This window comes from Mustela lutreola, chromosome 3, assembly GCF_030435805.1.
Source record: "Mustela lutreola isolate mMusLut2 chromosome 3, mMusLut2.pri, whole genome shotgun sequence".
Lineage (NCBI taxonomy): Eukaryota > Metazoa > Chordata > Mammalia > Carnivora > Mustelidae > Mustela > Mustela lutreola.
Window position 1 is genome coordinate 182,463,604 of NC_081292.1, and position 14,420 is coordinate 182,478,023.

The window sequence follows — 14,420 nt, forward strand, 5'->3', positions numbered from 1 at the left end:
TCTATGAAAATAAGGGAAATGATTGGGAATACTAGATTTACAACAGCAATAAAAGATATGTTCCTAGAAAACCTAATGAAAAACATGGAAACATCTAAATGAGGAAAACGACTAAGCTCCACTAAGGAATATAAAAGAAGACCTGAATGAAAGGAACACTTAGCCTGTTCCTGGATAGAATGACTCAATATTGCAAAATGCTAAATCTGTCCAAGTTGGTCTCCAAGAGTAATACAGTCCCTGACAGGGTTGGTTCTAAAGTTCTTCTGGACTATGCTTAAGAACAGCCTGGACAATTTTAGCACAAGAATAATGAGCATACAGCAGAGCTGCAGTTATTAAAGATGTGGTTTGGCATAGAATAGCTAGGTAGATCAACAGAACTGAGTAGAGCTTTGAAACAGACCCATGTACATGTGGGAATTTCATAAAAGATAAAGCTCGCATTCACTATAGGGAAAAGAAAACTGTTCAAAGGTTGGCATAACTCATTACTCATTTGAGAAAACACAGTTCATAACTCTACTTCTAGCCACATATAGAAATAAATTCCAAAATAGATTAAAGAGTGAAAGTATACTTGTATACTTGCTGACAACCAGAGACAAACATGGAAACTGTCACTATTTCACATTTATTGAGACCTGACTTAATGCCAGGCCCTGTGTTAGTTTTCATTGTTTAAAGAAAGGATGTGAATAAGTTCATGTGAAGAGAAAAAGTTCCCCTAAGTTCATTATTTGAATAAGGGATAATGGGTCTTCTATGGCGTTTATGCCAAAGATAGAGGAGTGTTCTTTAAAGAGCCTTCGAGGGATCCTTGTTAAGAGTGTGTATGCGTATCCATGCTCTGTGTGTGTTCATTCACCAAATGGGCTGCCTGTGTGCCCACAGTGCTAGATAGGTACCTAATTTTACTTGTCCAGCATAGGACATTCTTAAATTCTCAGGATTTGGAAAGAGTTTGAGGAGAGGGAAGGGAATGAAGAGACTCTGGAGATGTGTGAGAGAGGTGGAGGTAGGGCTGCTCAGCCACTGCCCAGCCTCACTTTTTCCCTTCCTTCCATCCTCCATCCTTTCCTCCCTCCTCCCTACCTTCCTTCCCTCCTTCCTCCTACCCTCCCCCCTTCCCTCCCTTATTTCTCTATTCCTCTTTTTCTTCCTTCATGATTTTCCTTCCTTTTTAAGGGAATAATAATAATATTCATTGAAACAAACTAGGAAACTTAGAAAAATACTAAGAAGACAGTAAAACTGATCATTTAAAAATTCCACCACTTAGGGAGAGCAACACTAATATTTCAGTAAACATCTTAAAAGTGTCTACTGCTGCACACATGCACACATTCAGACACACACACGCAGAATCATTCTGTGCAGATCTATTGGCTCCCTACTGTGTGCCCAGCACTATGCTAGGTACAGAGAATCTAGCAGTGAACAAGACAGACATTTTATTGGGAGGATACAAAATAAATAAGCAACAAAAAATAATTGGGGGGGACAAATGCTGTGAAGAAAATAAATCAGGGGTAGGAGGGAAGGTGACTATGGGGCAGGCTGAGATGAATTCATCAAGAAGAGGTGGCTATTAAGCCAAGATCTGAATGACATGAAGAGGGCAGCTATTTAAAGCTTTCTCTCTCTCTCTCTCCCTCTTACACAAATAGAACTATATTATATTGTTTTTAACCAGATATTTTCACTTTATGGTGGTCATTTTTCATGTCAACAAATATAGATTGATGTGTCATTTTTAATGGCCCATAATATCCCAACAAATATCGATTTATTGCAATTTACTTAATCTCTTACTGTTACATCCAATTTTTTTTTATTATTATAGACAATGTTACAATAAACACCCTTATGTCCTTTTCCACTTATTATCTTAGGGCAAATTTCTGGAAATGTGAAGCTGGGTCAAAGGGCACTCTGCCTTTCACATTTTGATCCCTAGCCAAGCAGCTCTCCGAAAAGACTAAACTATGGGCGCCTGGGTGGCTCAGTGGTTAAAGCCGCTGCCTTTGGCTCAGGTCATGATCTCAGGGTCCTGGGATCGAGTCCCACATCGGGTTCTCTGCTCAGCAGGGAGCCTGCTTCCTCCTCTCTCTCTCTCTGCCTGCCTCTCTACCTACTTGTGATTTCTCTCTGTCAAATAAATAAATAAAGTCTTTAAAAAAAAAAAAAAAGAAAAGACTGAACTAATACATATATACATATATATGTGTGTGTGTGTGTGTATAATCTCCCAGTATGAGAAAGTGCACATCTCCTCTTTTTTTTTAAAGGATTTTTATGTATTTATTTGAGAGAGAGAGAGTACAAGGTGGGGAGGGTCAGAAGAAGAAGCAGACTCCCCACTGAGCAGGGAGCCCAGTGTGGGACTAAGTCCCAGGACTCAAGGATCATGACCTGAGCCGAAGCAGTCACTCAACCAACTGAGCTTCCCAGGCTTCCACATCTCATGTTCTTATTATGGTTGGCATTTTCCATTTCTATAATCTTTGTTAATATAAGACAAGGAATCTCCCATTACTCTTTTGACTTGAATTTCCTGGTCAATGGCGAAGTCTCTTTCTATGCATTTATTAATTACTTACATTTTTGACATGAATGACATCTACATAGTTTCGATTAATTTTCTACTGAAAATAAATTTTGCTGCAAATATGTTCTCTCAGCTTGCCATTTGTCTTTTAATTTTATTTGCGGTTGCTCTTTCTCTATTTCTCCAACATTCAAAAGCTGAAATGGAGATGAATCAATGAATCAGATTCATGGAGATGAATCAGATGAATCAATCTTTTCCTTCAAGGTTTATGCCAAAAGAAATGTTCAGCACCCAACCCAAGATGCACTATTAATAATACTAACAAATAATTCTTGTTTTCTCTAAATATTTTTATTTAATATTTGACTATTACCATATATTAACTACTACTTTCTAATTATGCAAACAACATACTAATACATTTTTATTATAAAAATTAAATGCCACAGATAAGGTGAATGTCCTCTGGACAAAATCAATCCCAGTTCTTCCAGAAGTCATTTATTAAGAGTGATGTATATCTTTCTCAACTTCTATTACACACACATACACACACACAAATTAAGGTTTAGTTTTGTTTTGCTTTGCATAAATTATATTGTACTAATCATATTGTTATGCAACTTTCAATGATACTATATGTTTTGTAGATCTTTCCTCAGTACATCTAGTCTAATTCATTCTTTTTAACTGAATAATATAGTATTCAGTAATTTGGCTGTATCAAAGCTTATTTAACCCCTAACATACTGGTGAATATTTATGTCATTCTAATTTATCTCTATCCAAACAATAACACAATAAAAATATCTTTATCATATCTTTATGTGCACATATTCAAGTATTTCTCCAAGGTCAATACTAGAAATCAAAATTCATGAATACAAAGGTATGAATCTAAATTTTTAGTAGGTACTTTTAAACTGTCTCCTTTTCTTTGGGGGTCCTGGGTGGCTCAGTCAGTTAAGCGTCTGTCTTTGGCTTGGGTCATGATCCCAGAGTCCTAGGATGGAGTCCTGTCCTGGGATCGAGTCCAGCATCAGGCACCTTGCTCAGTGCGGAGCCTGATTCTCCCTCCGGCAGCCCTCCTCCCCTGCCAGTTGTGCTCTCTTTCTCTAGAATCAATAAATAAAATCTTCAAAAACAAAAAAAAAAAAAAAAAAAAAGAAAGAAAGAAAGAAAGAAATTGTCTCCTCTTCTAAGGATTTTATAGCTTTTTTCTTTACATTGAAAAACAACAATCTGGAATTTATTTTGGTGGTAAAGAATGAGGAATAATTGACCTTTCTTCTTCATATGAATGACTACCCAGTTGTACAAAATCATGTGCTGACTAATCCATATTTCCTAATGGATTTGAAATGGTGCCTTTACCATATATTAAATTCCTATGTATGCCAGAGTTTAGCTTTGTAATATCTATTCTGTTGTCTATTCCTAAGTCAGTGCCATATATGTTAACTACCTTAGTTCTATAATACATTTAAGTATCTGGTAGGGCAAACCCTCCATCATTACTCTTCTTTCTTATGCTTTACTTGATATTCTATGTTTTTCTGAGATCACATGTAATTTTTTAAAGGAGTAAAATGTTGAGGGGCACCTGGGTGGCTCAGCGGATTAAGGACTCTGCCTTCAGCTCAGGTCATGATCCCAGGGTTCTGGGATTGAGCCCCACATCCGGCTCTCTGCTCAATGGGGAGCCTGCTTCCTCCTCTCTCTCTGCCTGCCTCTCTGCCTACTTGTGATCTCTGTCAAATAAATAAATAAAATCTTTTTAAAAAAAGGAGTAAAATGTTGAAAGATTAATGGAATGGATGATAAGCCCTCTTTCCTTTTAGGTAGTCATATATAAAAATGCACACAGAGAAACTAATTTTATGATTTATGGACTAGAAGCTAAATATCAATCACAGTGGACTATGACCATGGGGTATAAAGAAATGGGGTAGGGGAATTTTAAGAAAAGGGAATAACTACTGTAGGCAATATCTCTAAATAGAAATAGACATTAGGAGCAGCTAACTATTAAAGAAATAGTGGGAAAAATCCAGGCGAGGGGGGAACCCTTGAAAATTCAAGCTAGATTGGGGGAATTTTAATCCAGACACTAAGAGGTTAAACCTAAGATAGAGGAAAGAAAAAAAAATAGGGGTGGGGGTTGCTGGAGTAAAAGTTAGCCACCCAGCCTGTAAGTGCAACAGAGAGACTGAGTCCAAATCTCAACAATGTATTAAACTAAGTTCAACTAAAGTGTTGAATCCTGAGACTATCCCTATTTTCCTATTTCGCACCCAATTTTTCACCACCGAACTGAAACAATTTTTCTACCCCGCATTTATGTGCTGTCTTAGGGTCACTGACAGCAAATTTTGTTTAACCATGTATAAAGGAATCAGGAGCACCACTTAAAGTGGAGCTATGAAGATAGTCAGCCCTCCATACCTAGCTGTCACCTGTCTTGGTCATGGTGGCGTGGCCAGAGGGGTTGCTGTGGCAGCCTCTGTTGTCAAAATCTTCCAGAGATGTGCATCTGGGGGCCTAAGGCAGAGTCCCCATAGGCTGAGGCCATAGATGTCCCCTTAGATATTGCCAGATGCACTGTTTGCTGGGTACTCTGTCTGGCAGGCAAAGCAGTTACCATGACAACCAACGCCCCCACGCCCAAGTCTGCGATTTTTTTTTTTTTTCATTTCTCCTTTCCCATTAAATACCAAGGTATTCCAGGGACAGGAAAGCATAGCTCTCCGGACAGAATGTCCTCTGCTCCAGGAAGAGGGGCAGAGAAGTAGGCAGTGGCGATGTGTACATGTTATGTCTGAAGGAGCCTTCATCAGTATAAATGTATATGTACCTGCTTTCTGGGTTAAAATGTATGTCTTTGGTTGTATCCACGAAACAAATTGTCAGATCACTGTTTAACCACACATTCGCTTTCCTGCTTCCCTCCCCTCTCTGTTGCTCCAGTGCTGGGAGAGTCACTCCAGTAGTCCTTTGCCAGGGGGAAGTGCTGAGTCATGGCTCCAGCTGGGTTTCTGTATTCTGTTCTCCATCTCCATTCTTTCCTCAGTCGACCCCTCACCCAGGTTGGGCTCTTTCTAGAGCTCTGAGCCCTCTTCACCACTACCCTCCTCAGCCTGGACTCACTTTCCTGAGGTTCACTTCTGGGCAGTAAAGAGAAGGCACCTTCCTCTGTTTCTGCACTTTCTCCTTTCTCACCTTGCCTTCTGAGAAGACTGAGCCTTTCTCCATGTGACCACCCCTCCCTTAGAAAACCGGAGTCTGAACAGGTTTGACCCAGCAGGCTAATTATTCCATGTATTCCTCCTCCATGCTGATCCTTCTCCAGTCCTTTACCCCCTAATCGGATTGTGGCAGTGTTCATGCTTTGGGGCATGGCAAGGAAAGTGAGATTTATTTTGACACCACGCACTGAGACTTTTTTCTCATTCTAAGTCTCCAAGTGCCATACCCCACAGGTTCTTAGTTTGTGTGTGTGTGTGTGTGTGTGTGTGTGTGTGTGTAGGAAAGGGAGGATATTGTGTCTATGGATTCAGGGGCAGTACCTAGTGATCCCACCAAGAGCAGGACGTTTGGGGGTCTCGGTAGGCTCTCTGGTTTCTCTTTCCCACCCACCTTAGACTCTTCTAACGCAGAAGTTCTAATAAAGGAGTCTTGTTAACTAGTTCCAAATAAGGCAGCCTAGGATTGTTTCCTCCGCTAGAGTGGGGAGAGTGGAAAGGTGGCCCCGCCCGCTCAGTCTGGTTACTATGGCGACAGCCGCGGGGTGACCCAAGTGCTCCTCCCTCCCTCCTCCTAAACCCAGAAAGATGACGGCACCGCGCTGACTGCGCCAAATTCCAGCCAATGGGTGGCTGCTCCCGCCTTCCCTTCCGCCAACTCTCCCCTTCCTTCCCTCCCTCCCCCCGGAATTCGATTCACAAATCTGGGCTCGGGATTTCCGGCTCCAGGCCGGGTGCAAGGGCGCTGGGCCGAGATCGGGGTAGAGTCGCGGTCTGTCCTGTTAGGAGGGCAAATGGAAGCCGGTATTCTTGGGTTCTCGGGCCAGACTCCTGTAATTCACCACCAGAAGAGATCACAACCTACTTTCAAATTATTCGGAAAATCTAGTTGAAGCTGAGCCTGCAACTCCTCCTGCCCCTACAAGCCCCACCCTGCCCACAGCGCGCCAGTCAGCACCACGGACAGCGAACCAGTACCTAGTCTCCCGCCCCTCGCGGGGTTCTGACTCCTCATCCTCGAGGTCTGGCTGCAACTAGGGACGCCAGAGACGCCAGCACTCTGCTGGAGCCAGGCCTCATGGGCCAATGAAACTGAATGGGGGCGCTTAGCCACGTGGCTAAGAAGGCATCGGGACAGGAGACTCAGGCTAAAGAGCTTAGTTCTCTTCTTTCAACCCCTAAGAAAGGCACCTGTCTCCCAGGCTGTCTGTGTCCTAGCCTCCCTGGGGATAAAGGGCCAGGCCTGAACCTTAAGCAGGGTTGGACTTCCCAAGGCTATCCTGGGTAGGCGGGTGACTAAAATGGCCTTGAAACAACCAAGGGAATTGGAGGAGGGGTGTAGAGCTGAGTGTGTGTGTGTGTCAGGCCCCACCTGAGAGTGGTGAGCACAGACTTGGTCAGGCCTCACTAGACTCTAGACAGTATATATAGCAGGGAGAGATGGAGGAAGAGAAAAGCAGCTACCGTAACTAGCTAGTTCTACCTCAACGGTCTACTTTGTAAAGGGTATAACTTTTGCTGTCTTCATTATTCAATCCCTAAATGGCCTGGGCATTAATGAAGAGTTAGGTGAGACAAGATGGATTCAGCTTTATCATCAGGCCTCAACCTTTGGCTACTAAAGTGTCTGTAAAATGGAAGCCAATGTGAGGGCGGGATACGGAAAGAGTAGCAGTTCTCAGGGACCCATCCTCCCCAGTAGACCCGTGGGGGTCCTCCTGCCCTGTGACTGTTTCACTCCTGATCCCACTCCCTCCCTCCCGGGGCCCAAAGAAAGGCCGGCGCAAAACCATCTGCAGGCGCTTCCAGCGCTTTATAGTTCTCTCCGGGACAGACGGACAGACAGACAGTGCAGCCCGCGCCGTCGGCCCGCATCATTGGCACCTTGGACACGGCACCAGGCCCAACCCAGTCCCTGGTACCTTCCCGGGAAGATTCCGGTCCGGCCTCAAATCAGCACCTCAGACAGCTCCCGGCCCCCCCCCCCTCCCCCCTCCCTCTGGAAACAACCAAATAAATTAAAAGGGGAGGAACAAAAACACCCAAAGATACGGAAGAGGGGTACCCCTCCCCCAGAGTAAGAAGAGTTTCTGTCTCCTCCCGCCCTTCCGCTGAGGCGCCGTCGCCGCCGGGATGGCCTCCTAGGTTGATTTTGCTCCCAAACCTCGGCCTCCTGAAGCCGGCATCTCCCTCCCCCCCCCCCAACTCCCGGCATGCAACACGTTGGAAAAGGTAGGGACAGGAGGTGGGGGTGGGGCGAAGGACCATCCTGGTTGTTGTCTGGGCTCCTGGGGCTGCAGTTTCTCCCCGCACCGAAGTCAGTCCAAATCAAGAATTGATATTCCCTTTGGTCTGGGAAAGGGGATATGGGGTGCTCAGTAGGGGGAAGAAATGCAAGCTGACATAGGCGGGGGGGTGGGGGTGAGCAGACAGGAGGGAAGACGGTGACACATGTCAGAAGCAAGGAAAAGAGAACGAGAAGGGGAGATGGGGACACGGGTGCAGAAAGAGAAAGGGGAAAGGGGGGCAATGATAGTCGGATAGGGGGTAAGCTGGAGACGGAAATACACACCAAGGGTACGGAAAATGGAAAGGCAGAGAAGGAGATGTGAAGGCAGACAGGAGGAAAGATGAAGATACAGGAAGGAGGCGAGCAAACGGTCAAAATCGAGGGAGATGGATTTACAGACACACACGGAAGGGAAGGAGGAGACCCGGGTAGAATTGGAGAGATGGGGGCACAGGCAGACAGAAAGGGTGAGGTTGGGGGTCCCCCTCCCGCGCTCATCCCCCACCCCCACCCTGTGCCCAGCAAATCCAGAGCCGCGGCCTCTGGCGTCCTGGCCTCCACCTTCCCCTGCGGGACAGGGGCGGCTCCTCCTCCGGCCACGGCACGGAGCGGCGGTAACAGCGGCGGCGGCTTGATGGTCCCGGGGGCTCCGAGTGCGTGTCAGGGGCTGGGGCGGGGTGCGGGCGCGGCCCTTGGGAATCCCTAGCGGTCCAGGTTCATAGTCCAGTGCTTGGCTCCGGTCGCGCAGCTGTCCCTGGCGGCCGAGGAGGAGGCGGGGGCCGCGGGCGCCCCCCCGCTGGGTGGACCCCCGACGCCCGCGGCGGCCTCGCCCTCGTTCTTGAGGTCTTGAAAGACCTGCGTGAAGAAGTGGGGGTCGGCGTTGAGCCGCAGCATCTGGGGGCTGAGCCGCTGGATGAGGCGCAGGCAGCGTTGCCAGAAGCGCTCCTTGTCGGGCTCCACGAGGAAGGGCTTGAGCGGGTATGAGATCTCGTTGCCCATGTAGGAGTAGGCGAGGTAGAGGCAGGTGAGGAAGGCGGCCTGCAGCTCGGCTGCCGACGCCAGCTCATCCCCGCGCAGCGACTCGCGGCACAGCAGGTACACGAACACCAGGTTGGCGGGCGTAATGAAGGCCTGGTCTTGCCAGCCCTGCAGCAGCAGCGAGCGGTCCACTCCGCGGAACCAGCCCACCAGCTCGCCCGGGCTCAGCTCCTTGAGGCGGTAGCAGCGTCGGCACACGAAATCGCCCAGGCAGCGCAGCAGCTCGCCGGTGGACGCCTGCACGATGACCCGCCGCGGCGAGCCGCCAGGCACCGGCGGCGCCGCTTGAGGGGCTGGGGGTGGCGGCGGCGGCGGCTTTCCCCCGCCCGAACCCGGCGGCGGGGCGGCCGCGCTGCCCCCCGACGGCGGCTCGCAGGTGGCGGCGGCCGCCGGCACGGTGGGCACCGGCACCGCCAGTGGCTTGTTGGCGCCGCCGCCGTCTGGGGGGTCCCGGCCCTTGCGGAGAAGGTTCTCGCGGTTGCGTTGCTGGACCAGGGGGTCGGGGCCAGTGGACGCCGGCTTGGGCGTCACCTTCTTGCTGCCTTTCTTCTTCTTGGCGGACGCGGCCACCAGGCGCTTCCAGGTAAGCGCGGAGATGAGCACTGACGGCCGCTTGAGTCGGCTCTCGCCTTTGCCGCCCTTGCCTGCTGGCGGCGCCCCGTAGCCCCCCAGAGCCTCGTCCCCCGCGGGCGGCGCTTTCTTCTTCTCTTCGGGCAGCCCGCCGGGCCTCCGGCCCTTGGCCGAAGAGGCGGGGGAAAGAGACAGCACCGTGCCCATCCTGCAGAGCGGGGCCGGCGCCCGGGCCCCGGTGGGAACCGCGGGCGGCGCCGCTGTCGCCGCCGCCTCTGCTGCAGCCCCCGGAGACCCGGCGGTGGGGGGCCTAGCCCCGGCCCGGGCGCGGGAACGGGCAGGGGAAGGTGGTTGCTTGGCTGCTCCGCGGCGGTTGCTCGGAGTCTGAGCTGCGCCAGCTGCAGCGTCAGCCCCACCCCTTGGACCCCGTCTTTAGCCGCGCCGCGCCCCGCCTCACGCAGCCAATCCTCACTCGAGTTGCCCTTCTGACCGGCAGCTCCTCTGGCCAATAGAAGCTCGCATACCAATCTCAAGTCCCGCCCTACCCCCCACCCTCTATCTCCGGTCCTTTCCCTTCCCCAGAAAGGGGAAAGGGGGAGGAGGTGGCCCTGGTTCCAAGGGCCTCCTCAGGGTCAGAGCTGGGGAAAGGGGTCTGCCGGCTCCCACTCCCCCTCACATCGCCCCTCCCTCGCCCCCGCAAATCCCAAGGCCCTGGGTCAGCTTGTTTTGATGTATTGGATGGCGGTGGCAGAGAAGCGATGGGAATAGCCTCTCCCCCTTTTTGATTATGTGCTGGGGGCAGCGTGGGCAGTGAGTGCTTCCCCAGGGCGCCCCACGACCTGCGGGGTCGAACTACTCTGGGCTTTTCCAATATGGCCACAGGTGGATTACAATCTCTTAGCTCTCCTCTCCTCCCTTCCTTCCATGAGGCCACCATGATGGGCTTGTGGGGGAGTTCAGTAGGTGTGTTCTTGCTCTACCTGTGATGGGGTCCCTGTGGGGCGCGGACCTACCTGCAGATCACAAGTCCCCTCCTTGGGGGCCTTTGCTTTGGGGGCGGTCAGACCCTCAGCTAGATGCCCCAGTTTGCCGTTTGCTGACCTGGTTCTCTGTAGCTCGGTGTGTAGGGGGACACCATAGTCTCTGCTCCCTGGGTGGCTCCTCTCCTGCTCTTCTTCCCCACCAACACACCCTGATCTCACACTTGGATGAGTGATGAATGATTAGTTCCTGGAGAAGTGCTGGAAATTGGATGGGTTGGTCTCCTGAGACTCAGACAGAGCCTGGTCTCCTGAGGAGGCAGGACCTCCTGGGCAGAGGGAGGCCCAAGAGGGTTGATCCAACCTCGAGCTTAACTCTGGTCCAGGTTGAAGTGAGCTTTCATTGTTAAATTCTTCCTGCCATTCAGGTCCCAACTGTCTAGACCCCCCACTGCAAGATACTAGGCTGGGTCCTGCCCATTTCTCTCTGTTCCCCCCTCAGCACCCACAAGGCCTTTGTCCTCTGGGCCTTACCTGCAGGTCCCGAGCCCACCTGGTTCTGGAGCTGTTCTACGAACCTTACAGGACAGTGTCCACCTTTCTCCAGGCTTGCTCCCTGTAGCTCCCCAACATGAAATTCTTCCAACTTTTTAAGTAGGCCTTGGAGGTGGGTATGATGGGGAGAGAAACCTGGGCTATGTATTCAGCAAAACCCTCAGAATTATCCTTGGAGTCACTTCTGTCTTCGTAGACCACCAAAATGACTTCCAGAGACCACTGCTGTCAGTCTGTGTGTATGCACATGTGTGGGTGTGGCTTCATCCATATAGGCTGTTCCAGAATTCCCTTAGGCTGCAGCTGCTGCCACCAGAGGCACCTGCTTTTCTCAGCTCTCCCACAGCCCCTGCTCACTCACACCTTCCTGGAGGCTTATGGTCTGGTTGTCTCTATTCCCTATCTCTTTACCACCCTACACACGCAGACTTGTACCTCCTTCCTGACTCAGCACCCAATGTGCCCTTCTCAGCAAGGTGTCTCCTGGTCCCTTGAGATCTGATCATTACTCCCCTCCTTGAAGCCTGACCTAACCTATACAACCTCTCCTTCTCCCCCTAGTTGCAAAAAAACAAAAACAAAAACAAAAAATGGTTTCCTCTTTTCAGCTCCTGTAATTGGTCCTACTTCCTCCTACAAGGCCTTCTGAGTCAGCCTTTATCTGACACCCAAGGAACAGTAGGCTCACCGGTAGTTAAGGACAGGTTGCACAGAGACTGAGTTGCCCTAGCAGAAACCTGTGGGTCTGAATGGCACATGGGTCCTCCCAGCTCTAGTCCCAGGAGTCCCTCACTGACGTAAGGCCTATTACTGGTGTCATGTAGGATAAGATCTTCTATCTGTACAACACCCACAGATGCGACCACCATGATACCCCGACTCCAGGCTCAGTTGTGACCTTCTAGTGTTCCCTGGGTCAGAACAAAGAATTCTCTTTCCTACTTCAGGATCCCCCAAACAGGTCCTGCCCCCACCAAGGACTTAAATGGTCTTACTCCCCTTCTCAATCTTCATCTCGTCCCACGTCAGACCTTCTCTCTGGTTCACATTTTCCACCCTTCTACCTCGGTTATCTTTCTTGAATCTCTGAGCTCCTACCACTGGGCCAGTACCCTTCCTCAAACCACTACCTCGCCTCCTTCCATCCAACTCTTGAAAATCCACCTCCTCCAAGAAGCCTATTTGGACTGATGGCAAGGGACCCAGTGCTCTTCCTGACATCAGTCTTTCTAATCTCTTTTCCCAACAACAGCTGCTGTATGACAACTTGTTCACAGGCTGGGCTGAGTCCTGAGTCAAAGATGTGCGAAATGAACATGGATGGAATTTTTAAAGGAAGCAGACAAAATAGTCAAAACAGATCCATAAAAAAAAATAACAACATTTCTGTTATTAAAAAAGAACACAAACATTAGTGGAGGGGAGAGGGGGATTATTTTTCTACAGGCTGGAGGCCAAGGGAAATAAGAAAGACTCCAGGGGGAAGGTAGTCTTTACAGAAGGGCAGCGCCTCCCCACCACATTGCAGGTGTACTTTTCCAGTCGGGTTATGTTTATGTCTATATTCTGTGATTGATTCAATTATCTGTATTAGGATCTGTAAGTCACTTCTCATCCGTCCATTTCTTTCTTTTTTTTTTTTTTTAAGATTTTATTTATTTGACACACAGAGAGACACACTGAGAACAGGGAGGAATACAAGCAGGGGGAGTGGGAGAGGGAAGCCGCTTCCCACTGAGTAGGGAGCCTGATGTGGGGCTCGATACCAGGACCCTGAGATCATGACCTGAGCCGAAAGCAGATGCTGAACTACTGACCCACCCAGGCACCCCTCATCCGTCCATTTCTCATGGATGTGTGTGCTTCTCTGGGCCAGGGCTGGCTGTATCAGCCTCCCCTTAGCTGAGATCTCCCCACACCCCATCGAGGCCAGGCTCCTTGTCTGTCTCCATCACTTGGTAGGTTACCTAGAACAGTGCCCTGTCCAGATAGATGGTTATTCCTGAAGGCCCTTTAAGGCAAGAACTATAGGCGTAGGTCAAGAATTGGAAGGCTTGGATCAGGGTATTAGCCTATGTAGGAACACAGCCTTATCATTGAAGATTACCACCAACTCCACCTTAGAGATGAGCCCTTCACTGACCCATCCTGGGAAGATGAGCCCCATCTTTTAGGGAACATCTCCAGGTAATGCTGCTCAGACTCCTCTGCCCTTTGGCTATTTTTATCTCCTTCTCTGAGAGGCCAATAGTCTAGGAAGCAGGAGGTAGGGGTTCCAGTCATTTCAGCTCTCTGGGCCTCCTTTTCTTCATATTAAGATGTAGGGATTCTATACATGTTACTTTTATTATTGGACAATGAATATTAAAGACATCAGATAACATCTTGGGGATTGGACTTAAAAAAAAAAAAAAGGATTCTTAAAGCCTCTTCCAATTCTACAATTCTGACTCTAAATAAAACCCATCCTATGAATTTGTTTCATTTTCTAGCTCCAGCCCTGTGTGGTTCTCCCTAGTCTGTTTCTGCCTGATGGGCTCAGGTTTGTTTGTGCACGGCATCCCTGAGGCCTGTCCTTCTGCGGTTTAGCCAGGGAGAGGAAGGGGAGCCTGCTCAGGCTCACAGTCATGCAAATCTCCCTAGGTCCCTCCAGACTTTAATGGGGCCCCTGTAAAGTTTGGAGGCAAAGGACAGGATGCCAAGGTGGTCCAGGGTCTCCCTAGTAGACATTAAGGCTGGAGGCTCCGCAACCTACAGTCATTGCATCCTATGTCCCCAAGGGACCCCTACACAGAGGCTGATGACAAGGAAGGTTCTTAGAACAGCCAGCGTGGAGACCCAGCCTGGACATCTGAATGCTTGGTCCTGCTGCTTGCACCCCTTCTCTGAGCCAGGATCCCCACCTCAGGGTCTCAGCTCCTGAGGTGTGCAAAGTGTGGGGGGGGGGGGGATATGCAGCTGCCCGGCCTTCCTTCCCTCTCCCAAAGACCTTAGAACAGAAGAGCTGGGGTGGAGGGAAGCAAGGCCCCAAGAGGCAGTGGAGGGAAAACTCTTCCCCAGGAGACAGTGGGGAGTGGGGAAGGGGGACGAGCAGAGAGAAGAGATGAACCTGACAAAGGAGATACTGCCCACGGTCAGAAGAAGCAGAGATACTGCCCCATGTTCTCCCATCCTTCCCACTGAAGCAGGCT

At 49.6% G+C, this 14,420-nt stretch overlaps 1 protein-coding gene across 1 annotated transcript; it reads right to left on the minus strand.

The window, feature by feature from the left end:
• Nucleotides 1-7,590: 7,590 nt before the first annotated feature.
• Nucleotides 7,591-10,089, minus strand: CDK5R2 (cyclin dependent kinase 5 regulatory subunit 2). The gene has a single exon (XM_059168024.1). The coding sequence runs from the start codon at nt 9,899-9,901 to the stop codon at nt 8,789-8,791; it is 1,113 nt and encodes a 370-aa protein (XP_059024007.1). The 5' UTR covers nt 9,902-10,089; the 3' UTR covers nt 7,591-8,788.
• Nucleotides 10,090-14,420: the final 4,331 nt, after the last annotated feature.